The following is a 16,976-nucleotide window of genomic DNA, read 5'->3' on the forward strand; positions in this document are numbered from 1 at the left end:
TTTGAAGTCAAGGCTCCAAAATTTGGAACAAATGTAGAGGCAGAGTTTTAGAATATAAGATTTACACTCATCTGGAGATTGATGTCATCTGGTGTTAGTCGAGTTTGGAACCTATTCCCTGATGTCAATATGCTACTGGCTAGCACGTTTAAAATCAGATTTTCAAAACATACAGTTGATCAAGAGTGCACCCCAGTAAACAGCATCTTTCAGTAAAATATTGAATTAGAGTTCTGGTTCCCAGCTGGTAAACCCCTTAAAGCTCCACCAAGGAAAGAAATTGTTTCACCTTAAAAATTCTCCAGACAAGACATTGTTCAAAGTTAAAGATGTTTATTAAACTCTCAGGAGACCCAGGCACCTACAAAGAAGAACAGTACAACTTCCGTTACAGGAGAGCATTGCCACTTATCTAGGAGTTATGTCCTCCCAGTCAAGGTATGGATCATCTTGGCTTGCGGTGTGATAAAGCAAAGGGAATGACTCCCAGAAAGAGTCAGGATTTTCTGGACTTTGGTATCCAGAGCTGATCTGCGGAGACACATTTTGCTGGTCGTCTGGCATATCGTGATGTCCAAATGACATTCTTGGAGCAAAAAACAGCCTGTCGAAAGGTCCAGTCCTTCTAGCGTATGGACAGTAACCGCTTGGCATGCTGACTGTAGTTGTTGGCATCGTGGTAGTAAAGTAATCCATGAAGTAGCGGTAGAAGGGGTGGTTAGCTACCTGAGGCTTCGGAGCTAGTTGGGGATACATTTGCCACACTGGATGTCTATAAGCATGGTAATAGGATTGCAGGGGATGAGACTGCTCTTTAAGGTAGCGAGAATACAGTGGGTAGAGTGCAAGGAGTCTTTTCCAGAAGTAGGGATTTTTGTAAATTGGGCGAGCTGTGATAGCAGTGGTCGTGGTGGGATGAGGCGTAGTGGTCGTAGTTGTAGGTGGCGGGGTATACAGGCAGAGTGGATAACGTTTATGTGGACTACAAGGAAAATACATGGGACGCCATCTTGAATGGCGTCTCATACGATGAAGGCTTAGGGAATCGTGAGGCAAATCATCTTTTAAAGGAAGAGCAGGCTCTGTTGTGTTAACCTCAGCCATTGGAAGCATGCTGCAGGTTAAATTAATGCCACTCCCCCTCCATCTCATTGTGAAGATGTACGTCCCATTCTGAAAAATGGAACAGGTCAAATTACACAACGCCTTCTGCTTTTACACTCAACCGTGGTGATGCAAGTTTGGAGTCCAAAAGGCAGTGGTAATAAAATTGCTTACCTCTTGTAAAACTGTACAGCTGTCATAACGAACAAGTAGAACAAGTCCAAGCTTGGTCTGGTTCACCAAGACACCACAAGCTTCAGGCACCTGGTTAAGCGGTACATATTCCGAGTTGCCTGCGAGGAAAAGCCCATTAAGTTAGCAGAGTAACTTTAGACAATTTAAATAATTGCAATACAGACTCCTACCAATGTCCAGTTGTAGCTCAGCAGCACCCAGGCCCATCACTTTGAATTTCATTTTGCTAGGGCCACAGTGAAGTGAAGAGTTAGCAGAGCTCCATTCATCTCCCATAGTCACGCCAGCTTCTGTCACACAAACACACAAAAAAATTAAACGCTTATTGGTAAATTACAGTTAGAGACATGAAAAGTGGCTTACCATTGGTGTCAGCTTGGATTGAGGAATCATTTAATCCCATTTTTGGACCAGCAGCCACAGAAGGAGCCGACTCAAACTCTTTTCCACTAAACGTAGCATTTTCCACTTCAGAACTCCTCCCCACCTTAAGTGCTTTAGTTAATTCTCGCCAGCTAAAAAATGTTAGACCAAGCACTAAAGAACACAAGAGCAGTGCAGCAGCTATTGGTTTCCATTTTCTACGCCACACACCACCTTCCATCATAACAAGGAAACACAACAGTTCAGTATGATGGATAATGTCTCAGTCACACCTTTTAAATAGTACATGCAATCTAAGAGCCAGGTGATTCAATTAAGGAATCAACCAATCAGCCACAGCTCACCCCCTGTTGCCAATTAGGTTCAAACTGGTGATTCTTTAGCGTTTGCTCCAGATTATACCCTTTATTTATCTGCTCAAAAGAGAGATCCTAGTGGTTGGATGCCATTAAAATCAAGAAGAAGAAGAAGAAGAAGATCTTAATGCTGACAAGAACATTATAAACCATGACCACATACAAATCAGCATGCAATTCAAATAACTTTAGCTGTAAAATTTGGTAGGGTACCAAAAGCTACTCTCAAGAGTTGCATAACTTTGAAATGTTTTTACTCAAAAAGAAGATGCAAAAAAAAGTCATCCAAAACATGAACAAAGAGTAAAAAAACCCTAATATTTAATGAATATTCTGACTGAACACTTTGATCACGTCTGTTTCGCATTTATTGAAAGAAATAAACCCACGGGTAAATAAATGTGAAGAAATTAATATATTCAGAAATTAACCAACAAAGGCACAAGAAACCAAGGTCTAAATTTCAGTTATCAATATAAAGCCTATGAAACCAACCAAACCTCAGATGGCAACATGGACATGTTGCCGTTTGAGTATATCTTGTATATATACTCTAGATTCACTTGCCCTCCAAACAGCACAGCAAAGTTCAGATGATTAACATTGAAACGAGAAATCTTGCGTACTGTGATCAGAAAAAGCAGACATCAAACTGTGGGTACAAGGAAAATACATGGGACGCCATGTCAAATGGCGTCCCATGTTAAGTAAGTTGATTTACTTAACATTACTCAAGTAAAAGTTTTGTGAAATGTAACTTTTTTAAAATTACAAATAAAAGTAACTGATTACTCTCCACCTGTAAATATGTATGATTTTTAATTTCAATATACCAAAAAAAATCAGATTTTTTTTTGTATTCAAACAAGTTTGGCAACATGGTAATTGTATAGTCATCAATACGATGGCACAATAAAGGCCGTTGCTATTAGTTGATTTTTTTTTACCTTCCCTTTGGTTATGATTGACAGTGCTGTTTGCTCCCATTGCTAAATAAATTAAATCGATCCATAAACAGTGACATTACTTCCATAAACAGTGTGACATCTACATTTTTGTGCACATGCGGGTCGCTTTGTGGTCGTAAACCGTTCACAAGTCACATTTAATTAGTATGAACAAAACCAAAAAAGAAAACTCGGCAAAAGAATTGGAATGGAGCATCAAGACAATTGTGAATGTAGCCCAAACCACACATAGATAGAACTTTAATTTTATATTTTGGTGGTGACAGTGGGAGTTTGTCCTGCAATATAATAAGTAGAGACATTACAATGAAACGCAGACATGTTTCATTGGAATGTGGGGCTGAATAGAGTGAGCATACAACTAGTTTTGTCCCAAAAAAAAAAAAAAAAAAAAAGCCTTGTTCCACCCAATCCTGTCAGAAGTAGGACTCGAGAGCTGAGCAATATTTCATTGGTCTTAAACAAGATGGACATCACGAGTTACCCATGAATAATTGCAGTGAGACTGAGAACCACCTGATCCATTTTGAAAATACTTAATCTACCCAGAGTTTTATTTTTAGTGTACAAAATTTTAAATCACAACATCCCAGCTTGTTAGGCTTTTGGGGAAGCACTGAAATACCCCCTATATGTCAGTATGACTTTACCTGAATACAAACAAATCACAAGTTGTGTTTTCAAAACTTTATTTTAAAGCTTCACACTAGCCGTTATGAGAATAAAACATGTGCGGAAAATGTTCATTTGGAACAACAGGAAGGTACTCCATGGGATATAGCCGTCCAGGGGCGTCAGAAGGACCTTGGGTAGGTTCAGGAGACTCTGTAGTTTCAGATGAAATTGCTGTCGTTTTCTGTCCTGAAGTTGGAGACTTTGGAGGTTTTTCAGTTGGATAAGGCAAGAAGGGAGGGAATTCTGGAAACTGAGGCCAGTATGGGACAGGGAAATACGGTGGAAAGGGAATCTGAGGATATGGGACTTTAGGTACCGATGTGGTAGGTGGTGGGGCAGTCGTCTGAGGTGGCAAAGGGTGCAGATACAGGTATAAGGGAAGATTTGGATGTTGTGGTACAGGTTTTGCAGGTTCAGCCAGTGCAGGGAAGAGATGAGAATAAAGGTCAAAGTAAGGCTGGCTGGGCATCTGGGGAACCTTAGTTCTTGCACGTTTGGGACATAACAGAGACAGAGGATGGTCTTGCCAGAGTAGTGGTAGCATGTAATTTCTTCCCTTGTGATTAAAAAAAACAAAAAAAAAACATTACATTTGAACAGAACATTACAGTTGCTTATTTCATCAAGTTTTATGCAGAGCAGTATCTGCATAAGAAATCTCCAAGTTCAGAAATTTATCCCAACATCTTGCAAGACAGTTTTACTTTAACACAAGCCATTTTAAAGCAAATTATGGGATACCTGCTGAATCATGTTGCAGCCATCATACGGAGCAATCAGAACAAAGGCCATTGGGCTCCCATGCATTCTGTAGCCACATTTTGGAGGGACCATGGCCAGAGGCATCGGGGGCTCATGTGCTGTGGAGTGGGGGGATATTAATATCCACTACAAGTGACAAATTTACTTTGAACATGTTCGTTTTACCTTGCTCCACTGCAAGCTGTGAAGCTCCTGGTCCAAGTGACCTGAACTTCATGTGATCACCAAAACAATGCAGAGAGGTTGCTAAGGGGTTCCATTTCTCCTGGGAAGTCTCTTCCACGTCAGCCTGCTGAGACCAGCCTATGAAAGAAAGGGAGAAAAAAAAACTGTCACTCAAGATTCAGACAATATAGTCCAGGCTGGAGACACCTTCCTTATATTAAGTACTTGTGAAATACGTACCAGCAAAATCTGCTTGATAATCAGTTTCATCATCCACTGAAGCGTTTTTAGAGTGCTTTTTGCTTCCATAGGGGACCTCAAAAACCCTCCCGAACACGATTTTTCCTTCTTGAACTCGACCTGAGGGAGGAAAACCAGTTTCTCTCTGCACGATTCGTCTCTGAGATTTCCTCAGTCGAAAGCAGTCTGTAGTTTTCACCCAGTAACACGTCAGAATAACAACTGCAGCCAAACAAACAGCGGGATTTTTAACTTTTTCTCTACCCATCGTTCAACCCTGCGCAACTTCTGTAAAGTATTGATTTGTCACGCCTTTTTAAAATAACTTGTCGTTTTAAGGCAAAGACAGTATTTGCTGCACCAGCCAATGAAATGGTGCGAGAGAACGCGGCGTGTAATCAGCTGGGACTGGCTACACCTGATCACCTTTTGGTCTGAACAGTTTCGTTGCCATTGCGTGGCTTTTTAAGTCACAACTAAATTTAGATAATTTAAACGCTGACGCGTTTGCACAGCATTTCAAACCAAGAATGGAGCCATGAAGTGGCAAATATGTGTAATAAATAAAAATAAGAAAAATAGTAATGTAGACAACCAGGTTTCATTCACAAAGAAAAAGGCAGCTTTATTTAATCTACAATCATGTAAACGCGTGTGATTCATTAAATGCATCATAAAATTTACATTTGAAAATCAATAATTTAATTTGAATTAATGATTTTTTTTATTTTTACTCACATTGGATTATTTCATAATTTTCTTCATAGATCTTGCATAATCAATGTCGAAATGACTACTGTATGATCAAACAGAGCCACATTTCTGATTGGTCAACCTGCAATGTTTGTCCTACGTGCTACCTTCATTAGATAAATTCCTTAGATGACACAGAACTGTGTAATAATTGCGTTTTAAAAAATATTTTTTGTGATATATTCGCATATTTATATGAATTATGTAACTGAAAATATTGTATTACCTGCTGTTTAAAAAACAGTTTCTTCAAGACTTATTTTTCTTTTCTAAATTTACTATTTGTTTGATCTATAAATTGTATCACACCAAAAGTGCAATATAAAATTGTGATAATTTAATGTGTGAACATACTTAGACAAATACTCTTGATGCACCATGGCATACAGTTTAGACATTTTTTTCTGCTTGGGTAACATCACTAAAAGAACACTACATGTGGTTGTAGCAGTGTTATGATCTCAGTTTGTGTTTCTTCAGATGGAACTGTGTGCTTTGTGTAAATGAAATCAAAATGAACTAACAATAGTCAGTTTTGACTCAAAACCTTCCACCGTATGGTTGAAGGTAAAGATCAAGATTTTGTTTTCTCCATCCAAAACAAAATTTAAAAAAAGGTCTAGGAATAGTCCACAGTTCAGAACTAAATCTAAAAATTTAGTTTTGAAATCAAAAAGTTTAAAGAGGTCTCTAGACAGATATTTCTACAATTTGACAGATTTGGAAAATGTTTGCAAAGTAATGTTAGGCCAGGCCTAAAAAGATTGGAGTATTTTTAAAAATTTGGTATTCAGTGAAGTAAGGAAAATAGGATAAAAAGTCAACACCTTTGCAATAGTTTATTTGCAGCACATTTCAGAGCACTGCAGCATTTTAATCATGTGTTAACTTTTGAGACAGTTATGAGATTCTTTCTGAGGAAGGAGGGAGTTCCGTATACTTGTGGCAAAATGAACACCATTTACAGTGGAAGTAGGTCTAAAAATAAAAGTTCTTTGAACTGGCACTCCCCAACTTTACAATTTTTTCTCTGCTTCCATCTAGTGGATGACTAAAATAAGTGCAGTTGGAATAAAAGCGGAATAAACTACATTTACCATATCAAGAGCAAGACTGTACAAAGGAAAACTATCACAAAAGGCAATATATACATTTAAAATAAATGTTATAGTAATATGTGCCAATATCCCTAAATGTCCCAAGTCACCATAAATCTATTGCAAGCCACAATTTGAGAAAACTTGACCTTACATCAAATTAGTCTGAAAAAATCCAGACTCAAATGTCAGAAATTACACTGGATTGAGAAAATGTGTCCCTTTGTTAAACTATTGTTGACCTCTTGCACATTTGAAAAATAAACCCTAAACAGCTTGTACAGCACTTGATCCAAGTCCAGAGGACACCAAAGGGGTGAACACTGGTCATTCATGCACACAACGTACTGATAATGGCAAGTTACTGGCCTGTAGCCCTGGGCTACAACCCACCAGAGGCAAGGCTGCCATGCGCCAGCACTTCTGGGCCCTCCGAGCACCACCAGGCATAGTGAGTGCAGTGTCAGAGCTCTGTATGAAAGTAGTTTATAATTTGACTGTGCCCGCTATCACACCCTCTCAATTCCACCAAGTGGTTGGACATCATGAAGGTTTTAAGCTTTACTTTTGGCAAAGTTACAAGAACAGATTGTAGTGTGATCATCAAATTTCCATAGACCACTCTTCATCTCAATAAAAATGTCCAACTTGACCCATGCCATACATAGACTTTAGCTTCCATTTCAGTTTCAAACCAAAATAACCCTGGAGGGGAAAAAAAAAAAAAAAGACAAAACCATAATACACAATGTAGGATCAGCAACCAAAGACACAAATCCCTTTTATTTTAAACATTTATTTCAACTTTTCAAAGCTAACCTTGATAAAACATGTCTTGAAAATGTTGCTCATTTGGAAGAAGAGGTAGGCAGATCACAGGATACCACATTGCAGGAGCATCAGGAGGAGTCTGGGTAGTGGCAGGATCTTGTGTTATGCAGGGAGTCTTTTGTACAGGCACTGGATATTTCCCATGAGGACAAGGATAGACTGGAGGTAATTCTGGAGGCTGAGGCCAGTACGGCCAAAGAAGCTCTGGATTAAAAGGAATCTGGGGATAGAGGACTTTCGGCTCTGCAGTGGGAGGAGGAGCTGTTGGAGGTGGATGAGAAAATGGGTAGAAGGGGAAACCTTGAACAGGATCATCTGTTGTGTGAAGATAATACAAGTCAAAGGGCCCCACGGGTGGAGCCACCGGCCCCACGGGTGGAGCCACCGGCCCCACGGGTGGAGCCACCGGCCCCACGGGTGGAGCCACCGGCCCCACGGGTGGAGCCACCGGCCCCACGGGTGGAGCCACAGGCCCCACGGGTGGAGCCACAGGCCCCACGGGTGGAGCCACCGGCCCCACGGGTGGAGCCACCGGCCCCACGGGTGGAGCCACCGGCCCCACGGGTGGAGCCACCGGCCCCACGGGTGGAGCCACCGGCCCCACGGGTGGAGCCACAGGCCCCACGGGTGGAGCCACAGGCCCCACGGGTGGAGCCACAGGCCCCACGGGTGGAGCCACAGGCCCCACGGGTGGAGCCACAGGTTCTGTATGTTTGGGACACAGCAGGGACAGTGGATGGCCTTGCCAGAGTAGAGGGAGTATGTGATTTCCACCCTGGAAAGCAAGACAGAATGTTAGTTTAGGCAGTTGCTCTATTCCTGTTTGCACTTGGCAGCATCTGCATTAAACGAGTTTGAAGTTATAAGCAAAGTATGCAAGATATGCATGACTGTCATTTAACAGGGTTGAGGTACCTGCTCAATAATGTTGCAACCTTCAAATGGAACAATGAGAATGAATGTTATTGAGGTTCCATATATCCTGTAGCCACAGCTTGGAGGAACCATGGACAGAGGTGTTGGGGCTTCATTTTCTGTAGGGGAAGAGAAGTTACATCAGTGTGCAGTACTGTTTATGCATATTAAAATAAAAAATAAAAACTACTACCTTGCACCACTGAAAGTTGTGAAGCCTCTGTTCCAAGTGACCTGAACTTCATGTGGTCATCAAAACAATCCAGATGTGCCCCCAAGTGCTCCAATAACTCCTTGGAGGCTTCATCCATGTCCATCTCCTGGGACCAGTCTATAAGATCAAAGGAAGACTCAAATTTGTCTCACTCGTTTTTAAAGCATACAAGCTACACAGTTGTGGTCCTCTAAAACCTGAGGTCCTGACAGGTTTTGCTCATGAAGCAAGTGTAGCAAACTACTGTGCTGGGCCTGGTTTAACCACGTGAGTTTGAGGCAGTGAGACATTTTAGAGGGGAACATACGAACTGCCTATTGGTTCATTTAGCTAAGCAAATCATGTAGTGTCGACTAGCGTTTCAGGGCAATACATCACAACTCAGTTACCCACACCATGACGTTCTTTACTAAACAAAGACGATAAAAATCCTTCAAGTTACTCCGACAAGAATTATCCGCTTCTTAAATGTACTCCACACTAGAGCAGCAGCCTTAACACCATTAGCACATACCTGCGGAGTCTGCCTGGTAATCAGATTCGTCATCCAATAATTCATTAGATGACGACTTTTTGTCGATATCCGAGCTCTTGAAAACTTTCCCAAGCAGAATTTTTCCTTCTTGGACAATAGCGGTGGGAGAATGAACAGCCACTTTCTTCACCGCTGGTCTCTGAGTTTTCCTCAGTCGAAGGCAGTCCGAAAGCGGCACCAAATAACACAGTAGAAAAACAGCCGCAACCAAGCAGACTGGGGGATGCGCTTTCCGTCCCACACCCATTGTTTTCTGCTGCCTAACTACTGTGAAGCAGAACTGTCACCTGCTATTTAACCTTTAATTAATTGGCCGCTTAAACCCAGTGCAGCACGTGCTGCAGCAGTCAATGAAATGTCGCGAGACCTGCTGCACTGAAATTAGCCGAATAGTTTACAGCTTAGCAGAGGTAGGTGGAGTGGCCAGAAATTGAACTTCAGCAAGAATACTTCAGCATATTTCTATTGAAATAATAGACGGTAGAGTTAGTAACCAATATTTAACATCTTCACCAATGCCTGGTGTGACCCTGTAAGTTGATCTCCTAAGATAAAACTTTCTCCACAATCTTCATGCTGCTGCTCAAAGACTTCTGGAAGTTGGTGGAGATGAAGATGACTGATAGCGATAAAGCCTTCATACATGGGTGCCTTAAATATTACTAATGTGTGAAAGTCAGATTCCAGTATAGTGTGGTTGCATCCCAGTGAACTAGAATACTTTTGAAACTCCTCAAGACTCAGGATAGTTCACGTGTTGTCGGGACATTTAGATAATTTTGGCTCAAAGCTGAGGTGAACTAAAGCTCACCTTTTCATAACACTATATTAAATTTCTGATCAAGAAATGGACATCTACTGAAAAGAATGTCCATGTTCTGTGCAGTACACCCATCCATGAACTACATCAGTGCCCATGTATTCATATTCATGAATCCAACTCTGGTGTCAGAGACAGAACATCTATGGAGCGTGGTTCATTTTCAGTAATCTGAATGTGAATATGGTTCATAATAATTTATCATTGTATTTTTGCTAATTTCTAACAATCTTTCTTGTTATTTAATGCAATAACTACAGCATACTCTTCCAACTCCCCAGGCCTGACTTTTAATATGTGGCCATACACGAGGCTCCCTGAACCTTTAGATCTTGATATCTAACCTGATGTGCTTGGCCTAATCAAAAGAACCTAAATACATCCTAACCACATCAACATGAGCACAAGGGAGATCAGACTGCTTTCATCTGTAAACCACTTAGATGGTTCACCGACACATCAGGATTTATGAATAACAGTATCAACGTGATTACACATTGACAAATACATATAGAAATTGATTTAATAGATTTTGATTTGCAGAAAATTACCAATGGTTAAGTTCATGCCAGCATCTCCTTGCAAGATTCAAGTATGGTGGAATTTACCTGACCCCTCAGCTTCTCTCGACCTCAAGTTATTTAAATTATTCCAGAAACACGCTTAAAAGTTGTGTGTATATATATATATAATAATAAAAAAAACATCTAGATGTTAATCTGTCCTCCTTTTTGTTTAAACATTTAGGCAAGCAGAGATACAGAAAAGAGAAAAATAATCTACACAAGTGAGATAAATTAATTGGTCTTTTTAAATCCTTGATAAATAGAAACACTTTAACCCAGATCACACAGAAATTGTTACGTTTTATTAATATTCATAGCTTCCTCCAACATGTAAATATAAAAATTATTCAGAAATCTTTCCAAGACATGGTCTTAATGGTATTTTCACAACAATTATTACAGATCTTAATTGGGTTATTTTTGATACGGTTCCCTACGTCTCTTACAGGTACACTTAGAATTCTACATATGGCTCGTTGGTACAAATAACATTTTTATTTTTTTTTCCATTCACAAAGGTCAATTATATGAAACAGGTTAAAGACTACAATAATCGATGTTAAATCTTCCCTCAGTGGACCACCAATTGCCTGGATGAAATCAGCAGTAATATGGATAGTACAAGAACATAACAGAACAGCCTAAACTGTTGCCATGGATCCCGCTCTGGCGTCGGGGGCAGGACGTCTCTGCGGAGCGCGGTGAAGAGTGATGGGGGGCATCCAGTCTGTGCCAGCAGTCCTCCTGCCTTCAGCGCAGACCTTCATAAACATCACTTCACAGCTCAGAGAGAAGCCCACCTCGAACCTGGGGACAAGAAAGAGTCGGTGTGGGTCACACGTTTCACCTCGTCAAGATTGAGCTGACATAAAAAGAAATTCAGAGTAAACGTACAAGGAGGGGCTTTCAGCTCCAGCCAGGATTTGAAAAGTAGGGTTAGGAGTGGTGATGCGTTCTTGTGTTCATGTGAACATTCATCTTCATCTCGTTGTCCAGGATTTGCACGAGTTGCTGCATGGAGGGGAGGTGACCCGACTCTAGTTTCGACCACACTGGCACGTCTATAGAAACAAGACTTTGAATGTGGCTGAGTTTTTCTTATGCTTGGAGCGGCAGCACAATAACAAGTAATAAATGTTGCTCACATGTAGCTCCACACGTCAAATATAATAATGCATTTTCACCAATAAAAGGCTGTTGATGTCACACAGTCGAACAAGAAGTTAGGGTTTAGTCTCTGAAGCCATGCTGGAAAGGAAATGCTCACCGTTTAATGTGATTTCAAACGCTCCTGTCGACATTAACTGGTTTTCAATCATATTGCTGAAGAAGAAGACCATCATGCAGGCATATATCTGACAAGAAGAACAAAAACTGGGTTAAAAGTCTGAACAAAAAAAGTTAACATGAGATATGTTCGTTTTGACCTGGCAGGCATTAGAGAGAATCCACAAGAAAGCATTGAATTCTTGTAAAAAATAAAAATAAAAAAAAATAAAATAAAATATGCATGCTGAATAATGCAGGGTCCCTAACCATGTTTTGTGTTCAAAGTTTTAAGTCATCTTTATCCCATTTAAAAAAAAACTAATTCATTGAAACTTTAAGTACTCAATGACATTCATACAAGGGTCAAGCTTTAAATACATAAACCCACAAAGGACAGGAAGGCCAACAGATGGATGGGCCGACGACTGACACAAATTGAAGGATTATCATTTATTTGAAAAGTATTGATAACAAGTGTTATGGACAGAAAACTGAAATGTAACAAAGAATCAATAAATAATTTCATGACGGACATAGATTGAAAAAACAGATAGAGAAAGTAATAGATGAATAAATCAGTGGGTTTGCCAATTCACAAACCCACGTATTGATAAAGTGATGGAATAAACCAAGCTTCTTTTCTATACTATTTTATCAGATTTGGACTGATTTGTTCATGTCCAAGACTGAAACCCTCTTTCACAAAACGCTCTGCTGATTAGTTGATAGGATTACAGCATCTGGTGTCATTAGTGAAGCTGACTTCAGATTTATTAGCGGGGACGCAACTACACATTATTCAGGTGGATGCGAAACATAAACCCAACACTGTCACTATCAATCTTAAAATTTTTTGTCCAAGGAACAGCAACTACAGAATATTGTGATGCAACACACTCTCTGATGGGAGTATCAATGACCCCGGTGAAAACAATCTAAGCAATACTGAACTTTAAAAACATGCAGAGCTCTGCTAGAGAGCCTAAAATGAAATCGTGGGACCTTTGGTTGTCTTACAAGTGCATATGTACACCCCTGAGACCATTTTTCTCCAATTCTAAATAAAACCCAAGTGATTTCTGTAATGGCGCAAAAAAAAAAAAAACCCAAACAAAAAAAAAAAAAACCCAGAGCAGCTGAATCAAATGGCAGCATCCTCCACATCCCCCCTATTAGTGTGTGATTTTAGAATGAAACAGAAATCCTCACCTTGTTTTGCTGGCCCCACTCCCAGATTCCTGGGGCTTGAACACCAACGAGAGTGAATGGGTCCCTGCCGATTATGATCAGTCCGATCACCAGCAGTTTGAACATAGACAGGAAGGACGCAACATGTCTGTGGAAATAAGATACGATCTCATCAGAAGCAGAACACAACGCACACTGGGATGATGTTCTATCCAACACCTGAACAATCAGAAAATATGGGGAAAATGTCTGTCCTACATGTGGACAGTCTCTCTGCCACTTATTCATTTACATCATTGAGGGAAGTGTGAACTGAAAGTTACTCAAACTTCCCCATTTTCCATTTAAACATGTTCTTTTCTTAATGTTGCTGATGTGTGGTGTTGCTACATCAACCACTGGAAGTCCTACTTGGACCACAGCCATGTGATTATCTGAGGCACATCGCGCACTGCCTGAATGGCTTCCAGCCCTGAACTCTGCCCAGGAGTTCAGCTCGTATGTAAGAGCTCTGTTACAGCGTTTCATGAGTAACCGGCATGGATCATTACCTCATATCATTCGTTGCTGGAATGCACAGCCAGCATATCTTCCATGATTGATAACTCTATGCATTTTCTTTTTTTTTTTAGGTGTGGGGCAGAGAAAACGTAGAAGAGCACTAGTCATGCCTATGAAGAAAATATAAGTTTTTTTGTGTATTGACACCTCAATAAAAGTAACTTGATCTGAGCAAAAAAAAAGAAAAACCCAAAACATTCCATTTCATATAATAAATGAGTAAAGTCATGTTTACTAGTTGACCGAAAGAATAAAAGGGGTCATTTATAGCTACGAGACCAGCCCTGGAAGCTCAAGATCTGAGCTTAACCAAAGCTGGACTCTAAACTCTGCGCAACTTCTAACGTTTAAAAGCAGAACTGGTGAAACAAAAAGCTACCTGAAGGAATATCTTGCTCTTGCTGTGACATAAGCAAATGACAAACTTCACAAGAATTCAAAGAAATGATGTCTGGAGCATTTGAAGCATGTGACGAGATATTTCAGAGAGTCGCCTCTCTGAAATGTAGCCAATCTCTTGTGTGCTCATTAAGTGGACCAGATGAAGACCCAGGAGTCTCGGTGACACTCCCTGTTGAAATGCGGCACCAGAGGCTGCATAAAACCAGCCTCCCATCGATGCAAATATAGTGCAACTCTAATGGGACCGAGGTTTCACAGAGTCTGACTTTGTTTCTTCCAGTTTATTTCTTGAAATAAGAGAAACGTTGCAAAGTAAGCAATAGAACCAATAAAAATCGATTGATTAGTATTAAGGATTCAACCAGTGATGATCGAGCACAAATTAGCCAAAACAAATGAGCTATTCAGAAGTTCATTAGCTTCAGTAGTTTAGTCCAAAATGTAAAATCAAATAGACCCATTACATACATTCCATGCCACAGGCTGAAAACCTCCAGGTCACAGTGATGTGGTAATTCATCTAAAAGCATTGCCAAACAAATACTGAGTACATATACTTTAGAGTACATCACAATCTACGTAATAAATAAAGTTCACCGCTTAAACAGAATAAATGAATCTACGTTTCATTACTATGCTCATTTATTGAGGCACCTGCTAATCAGCTGAAATCAGAAAAGGCAGGGCACATACCACTGCATCCCGATACAAGCTGATGATTAAAAAGCACATTCCAGGTCCTAACCAAATCTACAACTGATGACATTTAGCCGTCTGTTACACGTGATAATAGCAAATGAGTATCCAAGGGAACTTCAGTTTGTTAAACAAATTATACCTGATCCTTGGCTGGACTTAATCCAAACGTAAGCCGCTAGACAATGGCTGTCCCTTACCGATAGATGGGTATAGGAAGGTAGTTCTCCCCTTCAATGCGGATGTCTGGGTACCGCTGGTACAAGGCCTGCGTGTACTCCTCAAACACCCGCTTGTACCCTCAGGAAATGCTGCAGAAGGAAAGGAGGACAGGTTGTACAACTGGAAAAACAGAATTTAAGTAGCCAAAACAACATAGTTATCAGCATTTACTGGAAGACAGTACTTCCACTGTATTGCAGAGAAGAAGAGGCCTTATTTTCTTTTCAATTCCCGAGCAGCTGAATGTTATAAAAAGATTTTCTTTTTTCTTCCAAACGTATCGTGGAGCCTGAGGCACATTTCACATGTTCCTGAGTTACCGACACCAACAACTGATTTCCTTCTTGATTTTCCAGAAATTCAGTCATTTAAATAAGTGGCCCTTTTCATCAGATAAATGAACAGCAGCAGAAATTAAGAACAATGCTCAAGTATAAGAGTGTTCAGAACTTTCCTCGCGTTTTTCCGTCTGCAGTCAGATATTTAACTGCAGTGAATTTTTATTTCTAAACACCTGTGGAATCTGAACATTTCATTCACCTGTAGTCCCACCAGTGTGCACAACATTTCACATTTCCCCCCCCAATTCACATACACAGCTGTTGCTCTCTCTGCATAACTTTCCTCCACTCGGTTTTGAAAGTAATTTTAAGAAGTTAATCTTTGCTTAACTTGTTGCAACTCGTTTTTCTTATTGAGAATATATGCAATGCAGATGAGGGTCTGCTTGTACTCACCAAGACTGTCAAAAATCACAATTTGAAATTAACTAAAAACACATTTTCTCTGCTTGTCGAAACTTTCTAAGTGATAAGTTGTTCCGAACAGTGGCGTCAAATCCTGTCGTATTTGCTCATTTAAAGAACGGATCAGAGGTATTTTATGCATCAATATACCAACTTGATGTGCCGAATGCATCATCATTTATGTATGTGTGTAAAGAGCAAAAACACCAAGAGGTGAAGTTGAGTGTCCAAGTTTAACACTGTGCAAATGCAAATCAATAGTCAGTTTTTCTAACTTTCTGGGGGTTTTTTTCCATTTGATGTTTCTATACAAGCAGCTTTACTAAGAAATGAAGTTTCACAATCTAGACAGACCCGTTTCAGACAGGTAATAAGTAGCCAAAACAACATCGTTATCAGCAGGCTGTCAGAGGTACAAAGTGAATTTAGCTGAACAAAAATAAAGTGAAAAACCTTCTACTAACACATATTTGTACAAAACTTTAACATTGATATAGTCATGATGGATTTGAGTAGAACCAGGTTGCCATTTATCATGATGTACAATCTCTGTTTAATTACATCAGCATAGTCTGTACAGAAAATGACAAACGTTTTTTTTTTGTTTTTTTTAAATAAAAGATTAAATATTTTAGTGGTGAACATTCTGGTAACAAAAGTTAACTTAAAACTTGCTTTGACCGTTTTCGTTTGAGGTTCAGTGAAGATTTTTTTACATGTGCGATTCAAACCAAAAGTTTTGAATCGCACAGGTTCACTCACCCCCAAATGTAGTCTGTACCTTACGTAAAAAATGTTTGTCTAATCCACATACGCTGGGGCGGTTCTTAGAGGATTTAATATGTTTCACTGCGGAAGTGGAGCCATGTTTCCGATGTGTATGTGAGCTACCAAATATTTTACTTTCACAAATTTTGTTTCGGCGTTTCTGTAAGAACACACGGTAGTTGACGCTCTCCTTAGTTACCGTTTTTTTTCCGCACACAAACTAACTGACATCTTATTCGCTTGTGTCCGAACGGCGATGTTAGCTGGTTTCTTTCAGTTAGCTTGCAATGACTCGCCAGATTTCTGTTTTCGTCGTCTGCTTACCAGATCTGAAACTTAAGCAGAGGTCCCGTAGCAAATTGCATTTTCATCTTCTTTATGCCGCTGCTGTCACCAGCCGTGGAGCAACACAGCGAGAACACCCCCAAAACGAGGAGCGAAAAGCGCAACCACTTCATGGCCATCCGGTCCACGGTTGCTTACCTCTGCTCTGCGTTAATCTGTAATCTTTTTTTCCCCTACTGCTTAAACCCCGCCTCCGCTT

The 16,976-nt window shown here is 40.2% G+C and overlaps 3 protein-coding genes across 5 annotated transcripts; all 3 read right to left on the minus strand.

Moving 5' to 3' along the window:
• Positions 1–313: 313 nt before the first annotated feature.
• Positions 314–5,284, minus strand: LOC103479627 (uncharacterized). Of its 3 annotated transcripts, XM_008434170.3 has the most exons (7): positions 4,850–5,284; positions 4,610–4,747; positions 4,424–4,542; positions 1,663–4,238; positions 1,470–1,589; positions 1,279–1,397; positions 314–1,173 (listed from the first exon to the last, which is right to left on the minus strand). In XM_008434170.3, exons 1-4 carry the CDS (start codon positions 5,115–5,117, stop codon positions 3,714–3,716), a joined length of 1,050 nt encoding a protein of 349 aa, XP_008432392.2. In that variant the 5' UTR covers positions 5,118–5,284; the 3' UTR covers positions 314–1,173; positions 1,279–1,397; positions 1,470–1,589; positions 1,663–3,713. The 3 variants fall into 3 exon arrangements, with proteins under 3 accessions (XP_008432392.2, XP_008432395.2, XP_008432393.2); XM_008434173.3 differs by lacking the exons at positions 4,424–4,542; positions 4,610–4,747; positions 4,850–5,284 and having other exon boundaries at positions 1,470–1,586; positions 1,663–1,949; XM_008434171.3 differs by lacking the exons at positions 4,424–4,542; positions 4,610–4,747; positions 4,850–5,284 and having other exon boundaries at positions 1,663–1,948.
• A 2,166-nt stretch (positions 5,285–7,450) lies between these two features.
• LOC103479626 (uncharacterized) lies at positions 7,451–9,529 on the minus strand. The gene is made up of 4 exons (XM_008434169.3): positions 9,174–9,529; positions 8,639–8,776; positions 8,446–8,564; positions 7,451–8,305 (listed from the first exon to the last, which is right to left on the minus strand). The coding sequence occupies exons 1-4, from the start codon at positions 9,439–9,441 to the stop codon at positions 7,514–7,516; spliced, it is 1,317 nt and encodes a 438-aa protein (XP_008432391.2). The 5' UTR covers positions 9,442–9,529; the 3' UTR covers positions 7,451–7,513.
• A 1,331-nt stretch (positions 9,530–10,860) lies between these two features.
• selenot1a (selenoprotein T, 1a) lies at positions 10,861–16,957 on the minus strand. Its single transcript, XM_008434168.2, has 6 exons — positions 16,757–16,957; positions 14,897–15,007; positions 13,059–13,185; positions 11,848–11,935; positions 11,475–11,641; positions 10,861–11,387 (listed from the first exon to the last, which is right to left on the minus strand). Exons 1-5 carry the CDS (start codon positions 16,894–16,896, stop codon positions 11,517–11,519), a joined length of 591 nt encoding a protein of 196 aa, XP_008432390.2. The 5' UTR covers positions 16,897–16,957; the 3' UTR covers positions 10,861–11,387; positions 11,475–11,516.
• Between the last annotated feature and the right edge of the window lie 19 nt (positions 16,958–16,976).

This window comes from Poecilia reticulata, chromosome 17 (genome assembly GCF_904066995.2).
Source record: "Poecilia reticulata chromosome 17, P_reticulata-male-v2, whole genome shotgun sequence".
Classification (NCBI taxonomy): domain Eukaryota; kingdom Metazoa; phylum Chordata; class Actinopteri; order Cyprinodontiformes; family Poeciliidae; genus Poecilia; species Poecilia reticulata.

Excerpts from the sequence above, each read along its gene's own strand:
- LOC103479626 (XM_008434169.3), bottom strand. The coding sequence starts at position 9,441 with ATGGGTGTGGGACGGAAAGCGCATCCCCCAGTCTGCTTGGTTGCGGCT. Across the intron at positions 8,565-8,638 it reads ACAACTTTCAGTGGTGCAAG|AAAATGAAGCCCCAACACCT; the intron begins GTAGTAGTTTTT and ends CTTCCCCTACAG. Across the intron at positions 8,306-8,445 it reads GTTGCAACATTATTGAGCAG|GGTGGAAATCACATACTCCC; the intron begins GTACCTCAACCC and ends CTTGCTTTCCAG.
- LOC103479627 (XM_008434171.3), bottom strand. The coding sequence starts at position 1,906 with ATGATGGAAGGTGGTGTGTGGCGTAGAAAATGGAAACCAATAGCTGCT. Across the intron at positions 1,590-1,662 it reads AATCCAAGCTGACACCAATG|AAGCTGGCGTGACTATGGGA; the intron begins GTAAGCCACTTT and ends TTTGTGTGACAG. Across the intron at positions 1,174-1,278 it reads GCTGTACAGTTTTACAAGAG|AATGGGACGTACATCTTCAC; the intron begins GTAAGCAATTTT and ends TCCATTTTTCAG.